We start from the raw sequence: 21433 nt of genomic DNA, 5'->3' as shown, positions 1-21433 counted from the left end.
TTTTTTATAGAACCGAACCCGAGTTGTTCATGAATAGCTTGGTTCGTTTACAGCTCTAGGCTATATATTGTTTGTACGTTTACACTGCTATTGTTCTTTTATTTTTATATTTTATCTTTTCATATATATTGTTTTTTTATTTGTGCGTTCATACTACTATTGTAGTAGATATATTATTTTATTGTAATGTTTATATTATTTATGTTGAAAGCTAAAATAGATCTACTAATACTAGATATTTTTTTAAATGAATAAGTAAAATAGATAAAGTAATTTTTTGTGGTGCCAAATAGCTAAAAAAATAACTCTATCAATGTAGATGCTCTAACGGGGAAAAAATGGTGCAATAAAAGGTATGTGCTCCCAAGCCTTGCAATCAAACGGTTTGGTATATGAAAAAACAATGATACATGCATCACAATTGTTTGACTGCCAAGGTTTGCAATCGTATTATAGGTGTACGTAAGTAGTCCTAGAGCAATGTCTTGGTTTTCTAGACTGCTTAAAAATTTGAGCAGCCAAATTAATTTTATGATCTAAATTTTATAATTTAAGATGCAAAATTCGAAATTTCAGGGGGTGCTAATATGCAAATTTTCATCTAAGTTATAGGTATTTTCACCTACTCTAGGGGAAAAGCCCCCTAGCTCCGCCTCTACCTAGGGAGGTGGTATATAGTGTACCCGGCATATATGCCGGTACAAGATATCATTTTCGCTACCTAGGTGGCTATTATTTCTGTCAAATTAACTGTTAGGAGTGTGAGGTTCCAACCTCTTTCTCTAAAATCTTTCACTCTCTAGAAAATGCAAGCACTCTTCTTTTCCTATATATATCCTAGCTAAACTTGCTAGAGCTTGTCCATCACCTTTTCACGTCTTGCTCATTGCTTGAATTGTGGAAGTTGGTATGGATTTCTTCCCAAACTTGCTTCACCTTGTAATCCTTTGTATTTCGGTCTCTCTCATATTCCTTATATATAAACAAAAATCCAATCATGCCAAGTTGCCACCCGGTACAAAGGGATGGCCTGTCATTGGAGAATCATTGGAATTTGCCACGGCTAGAAGAAGAGGAACCCAAGAGATCTTCTTTAACGACAGAATGAGAAAATATTCGCAGGATCTCTTCAAAACCTCACTGTTTGGTGAGAACATGGCTGTGTCTTGTGGTGCTTCAGCAAACAAGTCACTGTTCTACAACGATAAAAAAAATCTCTCCGCTTGGTGGCCACGCTCCATGCTAAAAATTGTAACTTCTCCTGAACTTATTGAAGATGTAGCCCAAAAAGATTTTGCTCAAATGAGGAGGTCCGTGGCTCAATTTCTCAAGCCCGAAGCTCTTCAACATGTCATACCCATCATGGACTCCATGGCAAAGGAACACTTGGAGAAAGAGTGGTCTCCTTACAGAAAAGTCAAAAGTTTTTCCACTCTCCATGAAATATACCTTTGCATTGGCTTGTAGGTTATTTTTAAGTGCCACAAATCACAACCATGTGACAAAATTTGCTGATCACTTTGCCATTATCATGCATGGTTTACTGTCTGTGCCTATAAATATACCAGGCACAACCTTCAACCGTGCCATAAGAGCAAGCAAAGTTATTCGCCAGGAGATTTTAGAAGTCATCAAACAGAGGAAGAAGGAGCTATCCGAGAATAATGGGACAGTTGCTCGTGACTTTTTGACTCACTCGCTCCTTGAATTAGATGAGCATGGAAAAGCTATTAATGAGATGATGATTGCTAGTAGAATTATGTCCTTACTTATTGCTGGCCATGATTCCACAAATTCAGCTTTCACATTTGTGTTGAAGTATCTAGCAGAGTTTCCTCATGTTTACAGTGAGGTCTTCAAAGGTACTTCTCAACACTTGAACCCTGGCTTCTTTCAATTAAATTACAAGTAAGCTACACTTCTTTCCTAGTATAAAATACTCTTTATCAATAGTACTAGTGTCTCTACCATTTAACAATTTTCGATAGTATATTGTTGTATTGCGGTTGGGGATCAACAACAATTTCAATTTAGAATTCATTTTCATATTTTCTATATGTATATATTCAACTAAACTTGGTGTATATCTTTGTTAATATAGCACTGCTTAATAACTTCTTCTTGGAATAAAATTTGAAAATTTCCACCTTTAAATTAAACATTTTTGTACTTCTTAATATGCATGTTAAATTACATATTAATCAAATGTTATGTACTATTTGATTAATAACTAATGCTATTTATTATTTGATCTATAACCCATGTTTTGAAAATATTTTAAAAATAAGACAATTATTGATCAATGATGATCTTGATATTTTGGACAAATATAAGGTATAAGGAAAAAATAATAATTTAATGGTTTATTTATCAAAATACATATCTAATATATAATTATTAAATGGTCTAGCATTAATTGTCAATACATCTACATACACACTATAGATGCAAAACCTTACTGTGGCTCCCTAAGAAGAAATAGAAACTTTGTTTGGTATGCTATATGCCTTCAGACAAGGGACATAACTTATAAATGAAATTTCGAATGATTAATCTAATGAAAAAGTGGGCCTTATTTGTAAACAGAGCAAATGGAAATTGCAATATCCAAAGGCCGGAATGATTTGTTGAATTGGGACGACATTAAAAAGATGAAGTACTCTTGGAATGTGGCACTTGAGTCTATGAGGCTAACACCACCTACTCAAGGAACATTTAGAGAGGTTGTAAATGACTTCACGTGCACAAATTTTACTATTCCAAAAGGGTGGAAGGTATGTGACACTTTCCAAGTTACCAATACATGAGCTAAATTATACATCAATTCTCTATGTTATAATGGTGATTCTGAGTGTTAATCCATATATTTGCAGACATTTTGGACTCCATATTCGACACATAAAAATCCCAAATACTTTCAAGATCCTGAGAAATTTAATCCTTCAAGATTTGAAGGGAATGGACCTGAACCTTACACTTTTGTACCATTTGGAGGAGGACCTCGAATGTGTCCTGGGAGGGAGTATGCTCGATTAGAAATACTAGTGTTTATGCATAATGTGGTGACAAGATTCAAGTGGGAGAAAGCAATTCTAGATGAAAAGTTGTCTTTCAATATATCATCCATTCCGGTTAATGGTCTTCCAGTTTACCTTAAGCCTCATAGTCATAAATAATAGATTGAGTCAAACATTAATTGAACGACACAAATTTTGTATAGGAAAATGTTAAATCTACTACCAATTTTACTGTAAAATTTTAAAAATCTATCTAGCAATAAATGTAAATTGTGTCATTTCAATAACATAATAAATGAATGTTTGAATTACTTCTTTATGATTTGTGATATATCAATATATAAGTCTCATGTAATAAAAATTGTAATATCCCAATATCAATCATATGTGCTTAGCATTTATTTATTTCTTTTTATTCTTGGGAAAGATGTAAGCTTATCAATTGATATGTCATCAATCATAATAAATAAAAAAATAAAAAAAAGTAATGCAAAAATTTGATTGTTATGTTATTGAAATAACTCAAAAAGAAACATTCACTGCAATATCAATTTATAAGCTTTTGGTAATAAAATTGGTAATAACTTTAGCATTTTCTAACATTAATGAGTCCCCCTCTTAATTTCAATTATGCTTTATTTTTTTGCTCCCGAGGAGTATATTTATGCTCATTGTTGATTCAATAAAACTAACTACTAGTCCCCGAACTTGGAAAAATTATACTGTCTTTTGGTAGACCACGTCATTTGTCCATCATTCCACTAAAAGACTCCTATTTGTTTAAATTGCTCAGTCAGTAATTAGTTTCTGTTTTTTTTTTTTAATTTAACTCAGCAATTTTAAATAGGAGGGAGTCTTTCACATGTCCACCATGAAAACCTTATAATTTCTCTAGAACTTGGATGTACACATATTTAGAGTTCCTAGAATAAAGAAATTTTTATTTATAATCTAAATCTTGTACATTATTGTTCTTGCATTACCAAGTACACATTTGGCCGAATTAGGGAAGAACAAACACACATTGATTTTATGGGAAATTATACCGTACTCAATTTTTTATTTTTTTTGTGGAACCTCTTATAGTTATAAGAATATTTATGATAGTAATCTAGTGACGCAGTGTTAGAGCCCGGAACATTTTTTACAAGGCCAAGCGAAGTATAGCAATAAATTTTAAAATCGACAAAAATAAGAAACACACAAATATATATATATATATATATATAGAGAGAGAGAGAGAGAGAGAGAGAGAGTATTATTCTAATATGGTATATTTTATAGTATTATTTTACATTTATAAAAATTAAAAAAAAAATCACCAAGAAAATTTTATAAAGTTCAAGACAATTATTTTATCTCATTTAGTCATGTGCAATTATCCTCTAAATTGAATTAGTCCTAATTGATATTCTTTATGTTGGGTTATAGATTGACTCCAATTAAATATTTCAATTACTTAAGTTGATTAATTAGATCAAATTACATGCAAATAACGTGGAGGTACAAACAAATTACCAAATAATCTAGAGTGCAGTGAAAAATAAACTTGACAAAGTGATTTGTTGACAAATGGAGAAATCTTCGTAAGGCAAAAACCTCATTAGGTGAATTTCAAGTCACCACTTCTATGAATTCATTAATCAAGAACAAGCGGTTACAAGTGTGGACACAAGAATCCATAACGAGTTTTTAGGTTTCTCCAAAGACGTGGGAAGTACGCCTTGGCCTAGGGTAGACCATGGCAGAGGGTGTAAATGGAGTCGCCACCTAGATTAAGTCTAAGAACAATAAATATAGCACCCTTGTGGAATGAATAATCTTTACCAAAGCTCGTGTCTGGAGATTAGGTATGGTGATGAGAAGGTGTTAGGCACCTAACCTCACCCGACCCGTAGGTCGGCCTCCACTTATTGTGTTCCAAATCCTAATCTCATCAAAGGGTCATCTAATATGTTATTCTAAACTCACACGCACTAACATGCATCTAACATCCAAACAAGGCAAATGTCCAACACTCATCCAAAGCATAAAACCCCTACCATTCATCTAGCAAAATATATCCAAAGGCAGCAAGCACATCACAAAACAGTATCACTAATAAGGCATCAACATCAAGCATATCCCGAACATCCAAGCATAGCATCATGACATCAACCAAGCATATTCATCATATTCATCAACCATATCATGCTCATCACCACACCTATGCATCAATGCATGTTCATATTATTCATCCAAGATACAAACCCTAATTATCAATATATCAATTAAACAAGTAAAACATGTTATTCTACTAACCTTAGACCTAGACACGTGAAAACTAGATTCAACAGGACATAAACATGTGATTAAAACTAATCAAAACAAACAAAATAGTAAGAACCCTAAAGTTGGGTTTCTAGGCACACGTATGCATACGCATGCCTTGAGTATGCATACGCATACATAAAGCATATGCACACATACACGCCCAAAAACACATTGTTTCTCATAGCATTTGGATGGACCATTACCAATAGATAAAATTGTTTTTGAAAAAGATAAAATAATCTTTGTAATATGATCATATTGAAGACTCTCTAAAAAAATTTAATTTAATATATTTAATATAATCTACTAGTAAATAGAGAAAAAAAAATAGACATTAACTTAATATCCATCTCCTATCAAAAAACAAAACTTAATATTCATCTGAAAGCTAATAAATGAATTATTATTATTATGAAATAATTATTTATTGCTATTCTTTAGGAATGAATTATCAAATCATTTATTGGTGGCTATTTGTTTTTTTAAGGAATGGTAAGTGTTTCACTATTTTAAGGGATATTTTTTGGGAATTTTTCAATAATTTGTTGTCGTGGTTATCTCTTTAGGTAAGTGGTGGGTATTAGTATATATATACATAACGATAGTAATCCCTAATTATAGCCACTACAATTCTCAACAGTCAATCCTAACCAAAAGGTGTCGCCGCTTTAGCAAAACACTCAATCCTAACCTTACCGTTGCCCTTACCCTTGCCCCCTTTGCCCAAATATGGAGGAGAACAAGGTGATGCCTACAGATTTACCCTTCATTTTTATCTTAGGATTTGATTGGAGCAAACCCTCGTACAAAATCTCCAAATTCCAAAAAAGAGTTGAGATTTTTGCAATGCAGATTACAGATTTAGAGAAAGAAAGTGCACGACCATGACAAAGTAAGTTAGATCCACTTATGATAGTCGGTCTTCCTAGATCAGTCTTATAGTACTGCTTCAAATATCTTATAGTAACAGACTATTGCTTCATGAATTTAGATTGAAAATAATTGACAAAAATAATTCGGGTTAAGTTATTGCAACGATATATTCGTTGTAATTGATAATTGTTTCATACTTGTCATATAAATAAGTTCTAAAATAATTTATATCAAGTTATTGCAATGATATATGCTTCATGTTTGTCATTGCAATAAATTATAAAATAATTGATATCAACTTATTGCAATGATATATTCATTGCAATAAAATATCACTTTGAAATTTTTTTTGCAATAAATTGCAAAAATAGTTGGTATCAAGTTATTGCAACGATCTATTCAAACTTGTGCAACAAATTTTCTTCTACCCTTACCCTCTTTGCCTGGATATTGAGAGGAGTAAGGTGATGCCTACAGATTTACCCTTCATTGTTATCTTAGGATTTGACTGGAGTAGGCCCTCATACAAAATCTACAAATCCCAAAAAAGAGTTGAGATTTTTGCAATGGAAATTACAGATTTGGAGAAAGAAAGTGCACAACCACGACCAAGTAAGTTAGATCCACTTATCGTAGTCGATCTTCCTATATCAATCTACACGGCCGTACTTGGTTCATCCCTTTACATCTGTAATAGTTCAAATTATATAATTTTTGACGTCTTTGATATTAATCTCTATGCTAAAACTAATGTCAACTATTCTACTGCCAAAAGCTGTAGTTCTATACCAACTACTATTAGCTAATATCACCCTCATACCATAGTCCACGACTTCAAGTTATATGTTTTGGGTGGTCTGAAGTACCCCTTTCCCAAGGACAAAAAAGAAGGGGGTAATTTTCATTGGATGGAAAGTTTTGACCATATTTTAGAAAAATGGAAATCCTTATCTAGTCCTCCAGTGGAAATCAATCCTCATCATATGGTTACAGCTCTTCGTAAGAGCCAAAATTAGATTATTGTTAGCACACTTCTAACTTACCATGGGAACGAGAGTTTTGATACTGCTAGTTGTATGCTCTTTGCGTATGATATTAGGTTGGGTTTTAGGACAAATCTAGATCCCTTATTCGCAAGCTACTTGGTGGGGGTAGTGCTCCAACCTAAAATGCTCATGATTTGTTTGTTACGATTTGTTATTTGTCTATGTTACAATTTGTTTGTTGTTATGTCTTTAGCATTTTTTACCCAACAAATATGTTACTTAAATTTGTTGCAAAAGTTTAAAATGAAAGAGATCGTTGCAATAACTTGATACCAACTATTTTTGTAATTTATTTCAACGAAAATTTCAAAGTAATACTTTATTGCAATGAATATATCATTGCAATAACTTGATATTAATTATTTTATAATTTATTGCAATGACAAACATAAAGCATATATCATTGCAATAACTTGATATTAATTATTTTACAACCTATTGCAATAACAAGTATGAAATAATTGTCAATACAATGAATATATCGTTGCAATAACTTAACCTGAATTATTTTTGTCAAATGTATTCAATCTAAGTTCGTGAAGTAATAGTCTATTTCTAAAGGGGTATGCGCGGTTCGGTCGACTCGGTTTTTTCTTAAATTTATTACCGAATCGATAGAGATCGGTTTTTTCATAATTAAAACCGATGCGCACTGACCACAGTTAGTTTTCTGATCTATAGCAGTGCGGTTTTTGCGGTCGGTTTAATCGGTTTGGTCGGTTTGAATATTTAAAAAAAAAATTAATTAAAAATATTGGGCTTCAAGCCCAATATCAATACCCAACATGTTCAAGACTTCACTTCAATTGACAAAATTTTCACACATCAACCTATTCACAGTTCACACATAAAAAAAATAAAAAATAAATAAAAAACCCCGTCCATCTGTACAAACTTCTTTTTTAAAAACCCTACCCATAGTTCACGCATAAAACTTTTTTTTTTTAATTAAAAAAATTGGGCTTCAAGCCCAATATCAATACACAACATGTTCAAGACTTCACGCAATGTTCAATTGACAAAATTTTCACACATCAACCTGTTCACAGTTCACACATAAAAAAACCCTGTCCATTTTCACACATAAACAGCTCCTTGCCCAAATAACTCAACTTGAAAACAATTGATATTATGATATATAAGCAAATGCATTAGAAATTTAGAAACTACAAACAAGCGCAGACCCACAACCCTAATCTCCTGCTTGCACTCACCAGCGCTTTTGACATTGATCTCCTGCCTACACTCACCCATGACCCACACAATGGTTACTGAAGATTAAAAGCAATAGAGAATGATTAAAAGCAATAGAGTTACCAGCGGTAGTTAGTGGTGATTGGTAAGCCAACTGAGCCAAGAGTGGCGAGAGGCAAGACACAAGAGTGAGAGATACACTAGAGCTGAGAGAGTTTTTTTAGATTGAGAGACTTAAGTGATCTAATGAGAAAAATATATATTTATACTAGGGATGAAATCAGAAAACCTAGCTTAAAACTACACCATTTTGATGGTTTTTTTTTTTTTTTTTTGGTTAAATTACTAAGTGAAATGACCACGTTTTGTTATTTAAAAAAAAAAAAAAAAAACTAAGTAAAATGTATCGGTCGGTTCGGGAATGAAATCGGTTTTGGATTTGCAACTCCGGTGGTGGCACCGCACTGGCATCGGAACAGGCTTCACCCTCTGAACGCCGGCCTAAGCTCATTCAGTAGGCGATAAAGTCGGGACGGTGTCATTGGCGCCAGTCGGTTGGATCGGCTCCGGTGACGTTTTGCTCACCCCTAATTATTATAAGATATTTGAAGCAATAAATTGTTTATTGCAACAACATATATATTATTGTATTAAAATTGTCATTAAAATATCTGTAATATATCGCAACAAAATTTTTTATTGCACAAACATATTACCTCATATTTTATTGTAACACACTGCATCAACTATTGCAATGACTCTAAGGTTATTTATTGCTACGATTTTTTTTTTGTCGTAATAAAAAAAAAAATTCTTGTAGTGCTTCCATCCTCTCCATCAACTATTGCAATGGATTGCCCCATTATATTAGATGTGTTCATCATCATTTTTTACGAAGGGTAAACTCTTTTTTCTTTTCTATGAACTTGTTTTTTTTTTTTTTAAATTGTCTATTATTATACATGTTTGATAACCACTAAATTTTGATGTTTTGAATAATAGGGTCATTATAACCATGAACACGCGGATCGATACATGCACCTGTGGTATCCAGGATATTGTGCGAAGATATTAGACGCAATTATTGGGAGTTTCCATGATAGATGGCATCTTGTTCCAATAACCTCGAGTATTATCTAACCCAGCCACCATTTGGGTTTCAAATCATGCCATGAAGTAGAGGTTAGAATTCTAAATTTGATAATCTACGTTAAAGTATTTTGCTTTCATACTTTGTTTTTGTTTCTTATTAGTTTTATTTTTAAGGGTGTTATTATGAGAAATGATTACTTACTAATGATATTATTACAAATTATTTTTTAGTTTATGATATGCTAAACATTAGCAATCTATCTTCTTCTTCTCTCCCTCTCTTTTTTAAGAAGATAATGAAATTACTGATAACAAAATCACATTACGAAAGTACATCTCTCTTGATAGTTGACAATTCACCTTGATCTATTAAGGCCTTCCCATATTTTACATTCTTGTTGTACTTAATCTCTTGATGCACTAGTGTCTCTTTGTGATAGCGATTGAAAGTCTAATGGATTTTGGCAGGGTTGGCTTCCTTTTGCACCTAACCACTCCCAAACATGACTTCATTCTTAATTTTTAATTTATATCTCGTACTATGGCAACTAGTTGTATGTTATCCTCTTCCTGTACAGTCTTCCCCAAAAGTGCATTTAGGGGATCTTCTAGTAACTTGATTAAGTCCGATTTATTGATAGCGAAGAATCCATCCTAGTCAAACACTTGAAAATTAATTGATTTTGATTGAGATTTGAAGTAGACAAGTTGAATTATGATTTAGTTTTGAAGGTACATATATTAATTATCTATTAATCTAAGTTATAATTTATTTCAGGTGCTATGCTGGTGAGTTATGGAGCTGCCGTGATGAGTGACCGTATAATAAAGCTGCTTGGATTTTGATTTCAATACAGAGCTGGGTCGCATATGTGAAAGAGCTTATACATAGTAGAAAACTAGAAGAATTTATGTGAAAAAGGAAGGTAAAGAACAAAGGATGACCAAGCTCCTCAATAGCTTTTCTAAAACTTACTTGAGTTTTTCCAAACTCCCTAATGTTACATGACAAACTCCCTAATGTTAAGTATTAGCTTAGCTGTTTATATAAGGTAATAAGGAACTACTTTATCTCATTTTAGCAACTTGATGCACATGCCACCATTAGATAATTGAATCTACACCTATCTTTGTATCAACAATGAAACCAACTCCTCATCAATCAAAATGTCAAGCTACAATTTTTATATGAAAACGAAACAAAACCATATTTCTTGGAGTCTACCGATATTTGAAAAACTATCAAATTAGTCTAGAAATTTAAGTTAAAAACAATAACACTCAAATTGGGTCTTGTTGAAATAATGAAATGCATTTAAGGAAAGAAAAGTTTCAATATTTTTATTAATTCTATCATATATCAAGTAACTTTCGCAATTCCCATGATGAGGTTATGGCATCTCTATCAGAAAAAATCTTGAACCTTCTTTTGTGGTTAATGGTTATCATCAAATCATTAGCAGTTAGGTGAGTGGCGCAATTTGTCCATGAAGTCGGCCTTGGAAACTCCATTTTCAAGGGGTACTCAAAGATAATCTTAAACTCCCTCCAAAAAGATTATATGGTTGATTCTGCTTTTGGTCATTTAGTAAAGGCACCATGTCCTTTGTTAATTCTCTTCAAAGTTTTTCCTTCTCTCACATTTATAAGCAAGACAATATTGTAGCACATGCCTTAACTAATTGTGGACATTAATCAAAACTTGAATAATGCATTAGCAGGAAGTGGTGGTTCTAGGATTTGCAGCCTTGCAGGGATTTAAGGTGTGGCACGAATGTCCTACACCTTACCCCCTAATGATCACAGCTTCTAAACGTTCTACCTCACCTTTGGGTTGGGCCTGAAAGTTCTCAAATATAGTAGCCTTGAAAATCACAGGCCCACAAAAGCCTCTAAACTAAATTTAAGTCTCTCACCCAACCAAGTCATTGTGAGAAACAGAAGTCTTCACATGGGCTGCGATCGTGCTTGTTCTGCCGCTGCCCATGTGACCATGAAGCAGAAGAACTGATTGGGTTTTCAGAGCTGGGCCTGCAACTCAGATTTCTCTCATCACCCATGTGACTGTAACTATGCGAAGCAAACTTCTGATTGTGAAGTGTGAATAAGATCTTATATGAAAAGGGAATGAAAAAAAAAAGGACGACATAAATGAAAAGAGAAAATAACAATTCATACTGTGATAAATCAACAATTGGGCTGAATGGTCCCAAGTCCCAAGCCAACGGCTCAGCCGAAAAAACTTGGGCAAAGCATAGGTTAAACTGCATCCTCCTATTTTTTACATTTTATTCAATTTTTTTTTTTTTTAAATTATTGCCATGCATATTGACATTGGATTTTCAATATAACAAACGTTTAGATAAGAATATAAATAATACAATTTTCTTTAGATTGACTTTAAAATGTTCACGAGCCAATACACCCGGCTAGCATATTGATCTTGAAAAGTTACATGATTTATTGAAAATTGAAATAAAGAATTAGCATATTTTCACATACGTGATCTAGTGCAAAACAAGAATTAAGAGATCACTAATATTCTTAAATCTTAACTACATTCTCCTAACCCCAAGTAATATCAAAATGGTAGAACGCCCACGACAGAACAAGAATAGACATTATTGCATTATGAAAAAATAAAACTAAGATTGTATATCACCCCAAGAGTAAAAAAAATCCATGAAGATAAACTTACAATTAAATATGATTATAGAACAACAAGCATGTCTAACAAGACTTCTTCATTCCTAAATGTCCGATAGTTCCTCAACTTTTCAGGGGAAAAAAGAGAGAGAAATGCAACACCCAAACCACGGATGGGTGACACAAACTAATAAAAAGGTAACCCAAAAAAATTTAAAAAAACACAGATATTACAAGAACTAAAAGCCTTCCCTAGAAGAATACTCATCACTTTGACTAGCCGAATAGCTTTCAAGATGCGGGACTTCAAAAAGACCACAACCATTATTGATATATAAGAGAGATGCGCAACCCAGGAAGTAAAAGCAAATAAAGAAACAAATTGCAGATCTCATGCAACGCTAATTAAGTAGGAGAAAAAGAGATATGAGCTAACTTTCCTCCATCAATTGTTTGCATCACGGCTATAGAACTGGTCAAGGGTCTTTGCAGGTATACGGTGGAGAAGCTCACGCGGGAAAATGCGAAGGAGTGTCCATGCCAAATCTAGCGACTGAAAGACATTGCGAGTGTCATAAGCTCCTTGGGCCACGAATTTTCTCTCAAATTTATCCAAGAACTCCAAATACAGCTGTTTTATAAAGACCAAAAAAATGCTCATTAGTTTTTTTTGTTCCTTTCCATTCCATAGTTTTACTTATTAATGAAACAAAACAATCTTTATGAGAAAAAGAAGAGGTAAGAGACCAAATCCTCAGAAGAAAGTGCTTCTTCTCCAACTACTGCTTTCATGGCCTGGACATCCTTCCCAATAGCATAGTTTGCATATAGCTGAAAATAATAAGTCAAGCAATGAGGCATGAAAAGGAAGGTTACATGGCTTCAAGTGAAGACTAATAAATTTATAAAAAGACTACCCAAGCAGACCTGGTTGGAAACATCAGAATGATCTCTGCGAGTCATCCCCTCTCCAATGGCACTCTGCAGATAATCAATAATACTTTAGAGTACCACCCATAATTTGTATAAATTCTGAGATACCATCCCTCTCAGGACCAGTTTGGTAGAACTCTTGGCAAGGCATACAGCTGCCCTTTTACAGCAAAAGCAATAGTGCACTCAAAGTTCAAATGATTTAAAAATTATTCCTTACCTTCATCAGTCGAGACAGTGACGGAAGAACATTAATTGGTGGATATATCTGCCCCATTAAAACAGATCAATGTTTAGCTTCAGAATCATTTAAAGCTCATACAACCAATCAATAACATTCGTAGACCTCGTACCAGTCAATGAGTGGAAAAAGAACCTAACTTTTAAATGCATCAAGAACTATTTTAAAATTTGAGATCAAAATGAATGAGAGCAAATCTTTATTCACTGTTTTCAATCATCAACCAGTTGTTTTAAACACGGTCACTCTAAAAAATTCATCAAAACCATGCTACAATACTGAAGTCAAAATTCTTAATGTTGACCTAAAAAATTCATCAAACCATGATACAGTTTGTTGCATTTAGTTTACTATATCTCGCACACGCACATTTACATATTCTTATAAAAATGTTGTTTTACTTGTTGACATCATTCACATGTGGCCCTAAATTACTTTGATAAGGAGAACCCACATCCATCTGAAATTTAATTCCCATCATTAAATTACTATGCTAATAACATTTAAAACTTTACCTGTCTGTTTTGCAACTGCCTGTCAATGTATATCTGACCCTCTGTGATATATCCAGTAAGATCTGGAGTCGGATGTGTAATATCTGGCCAAACAAAGAAATCAATGTTCAAGTTTTTTTTTTAATTAAATCAATGTTCAAGATCATTAAAACAAGATCAAAGAATGGGTGAAATTATGAATGCGGTTTAGCAATGCACTACCATCATTAGGCATAGTTAAAATTGGAATTTGTGTAATGGAGCCTTTCCGCCCTTCAATCCTTCCAGCACGCTCATAAATTGTTGCCAAATCAGTATACATATACCCAGGATACCCACGCCTTCCTGGCACCTCTTCACGAGCAGCAGACACCTGCACATTAGCAATCAGGACTTGCATCATGCATATAAATTTAGAAATCAGTTGAGGCTCTAACAGAGTACTAAAAATTCGGACAAACAGCAAAGCGACTTTCAAGTACAGTTGGAAGCCATGTGAAATTTGCAAATATATTGAATATTTCTAAGCATCAGGACCACAAAATTATGCTAAAGGATGTACAGGCGGCTTCATGCATCCTAACTTTTTTTTCCATAAATTACAGCATATGGCACAGCCTCAGTGAAAATTAAAGAATGAAAATTTTTACAATACCTCACGAAGAGCATCAGCATAAGAACTCATATCCGTAAGTATGACAAGAACATGCTTCCCGCATTCATAAGCCAAATATTCAGCAGTAGTTAGAGCTATACGAGGAGTGATAATACGTTCAATTGTAGGGTCATTTGCCTGTACAAGAGCACATCAGAGGACACATTTTACGAATGCAATTCAGAAGTGGTATTATTGACAAGTTCACTCATTACAGAAACAAATATGCCACAATATGGTCCACATGCAGATTTCAAAATATACCAGGTTCAGAAAGAGGGTCACTCTCTCCATAGAGCCATTTTCCTCAAAATCACGTTTGAAAAACTGTGCAGTCTCCATATTTACACCCATAGCAGCAAATACAATGGCAAAATTGTCATCTTCCGCATCCTGTAAATACATAAAGTAGGTCAGTGTAATCACCTAAAAGTTTGAGGGGAAAGAAGACGTCAATATGAAGACAAGAGACATAGCAACACAGGTGGTGATGTAAGAAACAACTGGATCAGTAGCGAGCAATAGCACAAAATAACTCTTCAATTGAAGCAGCTGTCCTTCAGGCTATCCATGGGCCATTTCAACTATTTCAGAAATATTAGATTTACTTCAAACAACAAATCTGGGCAATTTTATCTAAAAGGAACAAAAAAATGAAAGCTCAAATAAGTCACAATGATAAGCAAAACAAATTGTTCTTATTAATTCAAATTGATATTCCTATTTACTAATTACTAAAAAGGTATATAATACTAGCACTGCATGAATTTCATTGTAAAAGGGAACTGCTAGTTCTATTCAGATTTTAACTTCATTAGTTCAATAAAATTATGTTGTGCATGCATCTAAGTATGCACATAAAAATCAGTAAAAAAGGCAGATTTGCCGGAAGTCATATCCTTTTATTGCTCTCCTGCTTCCAGTCATCCACCCTTGTTTAACATTCAGTAAAGACTAGCTAACAAAAAATTTTATGGCAGATGCACCTCAAGAAGATTTTCAGTCTTCTCCAATCGCTTGACCAAACCAGCCTGGCGACATATCTGAGCAGCAATTTCATTGTGGGGAAGACCAGCAGCAGAGAAAAGCGGAATCTTTTGCCCTCTAGCAATGGAATTCATCACATCAATTGTAGAAATCCCTGTCTGTATCATCTCCTCAGGATAGGTTCTCTCACTAGGGTTGATAGAACTTCCTGTAAAAGACAAAGTGATAGATTGAAGGATATGCAAAAAACTTACGAATAGAATAACTTACGAATACAAAAAACATATATAATCATTCACTACAATAACTCACCAGATATATCCAAGTAAGCCTCAGGCAAAATTGGGGGACCATTATCGATTGGTTTCCCAGAACCATTAAATATGCGCCCAAGCATGTCCAATGAGACAGGAGTTTTCAAAACCTGCAACACATGTCCAGGGAGAAGAAAGGGGATCAAAAGAGTAGAACTGATTCTTCTGAGAGAAACAGAACCCAAAAGTCAGAGAATCACAGGCTTGCAAAGATCAATAAAATGCTCCATTCCATAATCATTGTTAACAAATTGCTTCGTTAAAATTCACCAAAAAATGGCTGCCAAGCAGAGACTTCTTTATAGTAGGCTTTTCTTTATGTTAGAAAACCAAAATTGGGAGGAAACTCTTAATTGAAGATAAAAAATTGATGCAACATCTTATACAATAAGTGAAATCCTGTGTGCTACAACTATTTCCTCAATTTGCTTGAGGATGATCACATTTACATACATTATGCTTGGCTGTATTTTTATCTCATTTAGTTTCAATCTCCTTTATCACCTCACCACTCTAGCAATAAATACAAAATGTAAAATTTTCCAATATAGTGGCATACCATCCAACAATTGTAGATTAGTACTTACAAACGCACATGATGGGTCTTGAACCCACAGCCTCACCCTCCTCCCTGCTCTTAGAAGCAGAGGAAGTGTCATAATAGCTAGAGCTTATTGGCAAGACTTCTAGATTCTATACAAAGATAGCCCACCAATGCTTACTTAAAATATGAATAGTAAAGAAAACTGAAAGGTTATTGCTTAATTTTTTATGTTTTGAATTTGAAGAAAACGTTCATGGTCCATAGAAATAAAAAGAGTGGGATAAGTTCATAACTTGTTGAAATAAACTATCATAGAGTCCCTGTTGCCTTAAGCCTAACACAACAGAAAAAGTATCTCATTCCATATGAAACTTCCTGCTAACTGCACATACATCAATTTGGTCTTGTGTGTTATAATGATGTCATTTCACCTGACAGATAAATCCAGATTCAAAAACTTCCTTCTGTTGGTAAGATAGATGGGACTCATTGGATCTCAACTCTTAAAAACTTACAATCTCACCCTCCATTCTATTAATGCGGGAAGAGGAAGTACCATCTCATTAGCAACTCTATATTCAAATTTTTCCTCATAAACAATGTACCATGCCTCTGGACAGCCCAATTTTTCATCACGCCAAAAGATGATTTAAATTATATGGAATGAATAAGAACAAAGTTGAATACCTCTCCTGTAAATTGCACAGTTGTGTACTTGTTGTCAATTCCAGATGTTCCTTCAAAAACCTGACAATTGAGAACTAAATAAGCAAAAGTATAAAGCTAAAAATATCATTCTCCATGAACAATAGTACTACAATAGAGTTACAATTGCAAGGAAATTAAAGACGTATGAATTACACTTATAAGAGAAAGCATAGAGGTCCATCATCACAATGTGAATGACGTCCAATTTTATAAACTGTGAAAATATAGATTTTCAAAAAATCACCTGAACAACAGCCTTTTCTCCATCAACTTCTAGGACTTGACCACGTCTCATGGATCCATCTCCTAAACGAATATTGACGATCTCTTGATATTTGGGTCCCTGAAAATTAACCAGAGGATATGTAAATCACATAGTACAAGGAGGGGGAAATCCTGGTTGAGAAAGGTTAACACAATTACTAAGAAATGTATGGCAAGAGAGCAAAATCCCCCACCTTTACTTTCTCAAGGATAACTAGAGGTCCTGCAACTCCTGAAACAGTTCTATACTCTGCAATTTAATAAAAATAAATAAGCAGAATTTATCAGAATCAATTTACCAATTAAATAAATCCTCAGTAATCTTAATCAATTGACTTAATTTACTACACATGGTATAAATTATTTATTATTTTTTGTAATAAATCGACGGTATAATTTATTATTAGTTCGAAGAACATCTCCATTCTGCTTTATGCTCACATTCAGATAATAAATTAAATCACTGACGCAAACAATATGAAAAATGAAAAGTAAATTAGGGTCAAACTCATTAGAAGAGATTGTTACTATCTCTCATCATCTTGTAATTTATCATGGTATTAGAGTAGGTGATCATGAGTTCTAAAGTTGCTTTTATGTACAAGCAGTAATTACAAAAAACTTACCCATGCCGATCTCCAGTAACCCCTCATCCACATCGTGATTTTTTGGCGGCACACCCATTATAAAGCTTCAAACACAAAGTCACAAATATCAATATATACACACACGACTAAAAACATACAGACCCAGCCAGCATCACAGTTTGTTCAGAAAATCACTCCTCAAAAAACAAAAATGCCTTGATTAACACTGAGTACATGAATTTCAGGGATTCATATAATAAAATTGTCCAGTGTGCTCTAACTAAAATCATTAATAACTCTCTGCTTGATTGCCAAGAAAAAAAACACACATCAAAATGGTAATATAGAGAGACCAAATCTCATTTCCCTCAATCAAACTAATTCAAACAGGGTTAACGAATCTATCTGAGAGTTAATGCTGCAATCTATCGAAATTCTAACAATTCTTCTTTTTTTCACAAACTTTCTTGATAGCCAAACAAAATCTAATCACAATTAAGTAATCAAAATTATTCAAAACCTCAAAATCACACTGAAAACCAAAAAATAAATGGGAATTGAAATAATAAAAATGTATAATTAACTCAACACTCAAAATAAATTTTCCTCAATCCAACTAATCCAAGAAGTAAAATCAAACAGAGTTAAAGAATCTATCTCAGAGTTAATGCTGCAATCTGCCTAAATTCTAACGATTCTTCTTTTTCTCACACTTTCTTGTTTACCAAACATAGCCCTAATGAAAATCTAATCACAGTTAAGTAACCAAAATTATTCCACAACCTCAAAATCAAACTAAAAACCAAAAAACACTTGCAAATTGAAATAAAAAACAAATAATTAACACAATATTCATGGAAAATTTTCCTCAATCCAACTAATCCAAAAAGTAAAATCAAACAGATTTAAAGAATCTATCTCAGAGTTAATGCTGAAATCTATCTAAATTCTAACGATTCTTCTTTTTCTCACAATTTCTCAGTTACCAAACAGAGCCCTAACGAAAATCTAATCACAGTTTAGTAACTAAAATTATTCAAAAACCTAAAATCAAACTAAAAACCAAAAAGTACATGAGAATTGAATCAAAGCAACGAAAAATTAACTCCAAACTCAAGGAAATTTTACTCAAATCAAACTATTCCAAAAAGTTTTAAAAAATAAAAAAAAAAAAAAAGAACAGAGCTAAAGAATCTATCTCGGAGTTAATGCTGAAAATGCAATCTATCAAAACTCTAACGATTCCTCTTTTTTCTCACACTTTCTCGGTAACCAAACAGAGCCATGCCTATCGAAAATCTAATCACAATTAAGTATAACCAAAATGATTCGAAAACCTCAAAAAATCACACTAAAACACTAAAAACAAATGATCATTGACATAAAAACAACAACGAAAAATTAACTAGAAATTCAAAGAAAAGTAGAGAATTAAATGCGATCGATTCGATATAAATTCAAAGCCCTTGTGATCACAGAGATTAACAACAAACTCAAATCAAATACAACTACAATTACAAGTTTTAGGACTAAAATGGCTGAGAATTTAGGATCTGAAAGTGTATAAAGAGCTTTACCTTCAATTTCCGATCCGAAACGAAGCGAAGCGAAGACGAGAAGAGAGAGAGAGAGAGAGGGATTGGCGAAGAGAGAGAGAGAGAGAATGAGAACTGGGATCTAATGGCTAAGAATGAAAATGAATAAATATAATGAGTTTTAATTTAAATATAAATGTGATTAATTGGTTTTTTTTTAATTTAAATTTTTTTATAGTAGGATTAGTTTACATGTGATCGTTATTTTTTTTTTTTTTTTTTTGAATTATGTGATCGTTATTTTAATGGAAGGTCATGAGGAGGGTAATAATGACAAAGAGACAACGAAGGCTGTTTTGTAGTGTGTATAATAACAACTGTGTGGGGGGGAATATCACGTGAATATGTAGAGTCTGTATTGGGCTTACGTGGTCCAATCAAAAAATGCCAACTAATTAAAAATAAATTATATTATATTACGTATCAAAAAAAATTATATTATATTATTATCTCTTTGTAGGTTTGTGAGTGTGTTACTTTTTATAAAGAAAATACTAACGAATGCTCTTAGAGTATTATTTAATAATTTATTTAAAGAAAGTTTTTATAGAGAAAGAAAGAAAATTAATTAATTTTTTGACAGCTTTTTTCATTTCTCATAAAAGTGATATCAAAACTTTCCTAAAATGGATTGTTAACCAATGCCCTAAGAGAATTCGTTAGCATGACTCTTTTTATAAATATCTTTGTGTTTGGTATGCGTTCTTTTTGACCATTTTTGTAAGCTTTTGTACCTTATTAACATTTGGAACCAAAATGAAAACAAGAGTCAAAAATACAAGCTAGTCTTAAAGAAAAACCACATTATCTTATCTCAACTCAGCAATAAGTTACACTCTTGATTTGGAATTACCGAGTTGCTAGTGTTGTGGCCTCAATTCTAGTATAATTTTGGGGGCTAATAATTGATTTGTGGACATTGGTGTTGTTTCTTTATAGGAGAGTAGTGAAAACTATTTTGGATTCGAAAATTCGGTTTTTGAGATGTTGATAAGTTATGATTATACAACATTACTTTCACATAGATTTATAGACAGTTTACACAAAATTTTCACATAACAATTTAGGAGTGGTAATGTTTGACACAACTCGCGAACATGACACAGTTTGATTAAAGATTTTCTATGAACAATACGAATCCAAGTTCGAAGAAAGGGAACAAGTTTTATGGGTTAGCATTTAGTTTAAAATTTAACTGGTTTCATGCCAAAACAGGCATCAAAGTGAGTCAACTTAATTTGAACAACTCCATGTTGACTTGAACCAATTCGTACTAGCATAAAATTAAATTCTAAAATATAATTAAGTAATTAAAAGATTTTAATGGTTATATTATAAATTCTTCGTTGAAATTCAAAAATGCCTAACCCTTTCACCCAAAACAACATCAAAAAAAAATCTCTTTTCAATTTACTTTTCTTAGATTATATATTGAAATGGATCATATTAAATCAACTAACTTAATAAATGGATCTGATTAGATTTAAACTATGTATTTAAATATGCTTACTTCAATAGGATACAAACACGATCCGCTAACATGAATTGCAAACCTTACTAATCACAACTAACACAAATTAATTGTGAATGAAGGTGTATCCTAACTCTTTGGTGTGAAATGACAAGTGGGGATATTTGGCTGGATGTGATGTAGTGACTATGGAATGAGGACGATTGTAGAGTATCAATTCCAGTCCATCTCCTCCTGTTTCTCCTGCTATTGTGGGGAAAGTGAGTCGTGGATTGGAAAGTTGGTTGGGGGTCCACTGCAGCTTCCGGGTTTTTGTAACATTATGATTTTTTTGGTATTGTAATTATTGACACCAAAAAAGAAGAAGTCGGTATTGTATTTATTTATTTAGGATCGGACGGTCCAAAATCACTGAGACAGATATCATTTTGGTTTTACTCAATTACTCGTATGATTGGG

General features: G+C 33.1%; 1 protein-coding gene and 1 pseudogene across 1 annotated transcript; one reads left to right on the top strand and one right to left on the bottom strand.

Moving 5' to 3' along the window:
• The first annotated feature begins 806 nt into the window (after positions 1-806).
• Positions 807-3328, top strand: LOC142642012 (beta-amyrin 28-monooxygenase-like; annotated as a pseudogene).
• Positions 3329-12141: 8813 nt separating this feature from the next.
• On the bottom strand, positions 12142-19606 carry LOC142642723 (V-type proton ATPase subunit B 2). The gene is made up of 15 exons (XM_075817140.1): positions 19486-19606; positions 17948-18012; positions 17516-17571; positions 17302-17400; positions 17037-17096; positions 15804-15915; positions 15491-15699; positions 14769-14897; positions 14505-14642; positions 14072-14222; positions 13871-13953; positions 13335-13382; positions 13109-13162; positions 12929-13012; positions 12142-12812 (listed from the first exon to the last, which is right to left on the bottom strand). Exons 2-15 carry the CDS (start codon positions 18003-18005, stop codon positions 12627-12629), a joined length of 1467 nt encoding a protein of 488 aa, XP_075673255.1. The 5' UTR covers positions 18006-18012; positions 19486-19606; the 3' UTR covers positions 12142-12626.
• Between the last annotated feature and the right edge of the window lie 1827 nt (positions 19607-21433).

This window comes from Castanea sativa, chromosome 7, assembly GCF_040712315.1.
Source record: "Castanea sativa cultivar Marrone di Chiusa Pesio chromosome 7, ASM4071231v1".
In the NCBI taxonomy this organism is placed as follows: domain Eukaryota; kingdom Viridiplantae; phylum Streptophyta; class Magnoliopsida; order Fagales; family Fagaceae; genus Castanea; species Castanea sativa.
The sequence above is the reverse complement of the archived record's forward strand: the minus strand, read 5'-3'. Positions and strand labels throughout refer to the sequence as shown.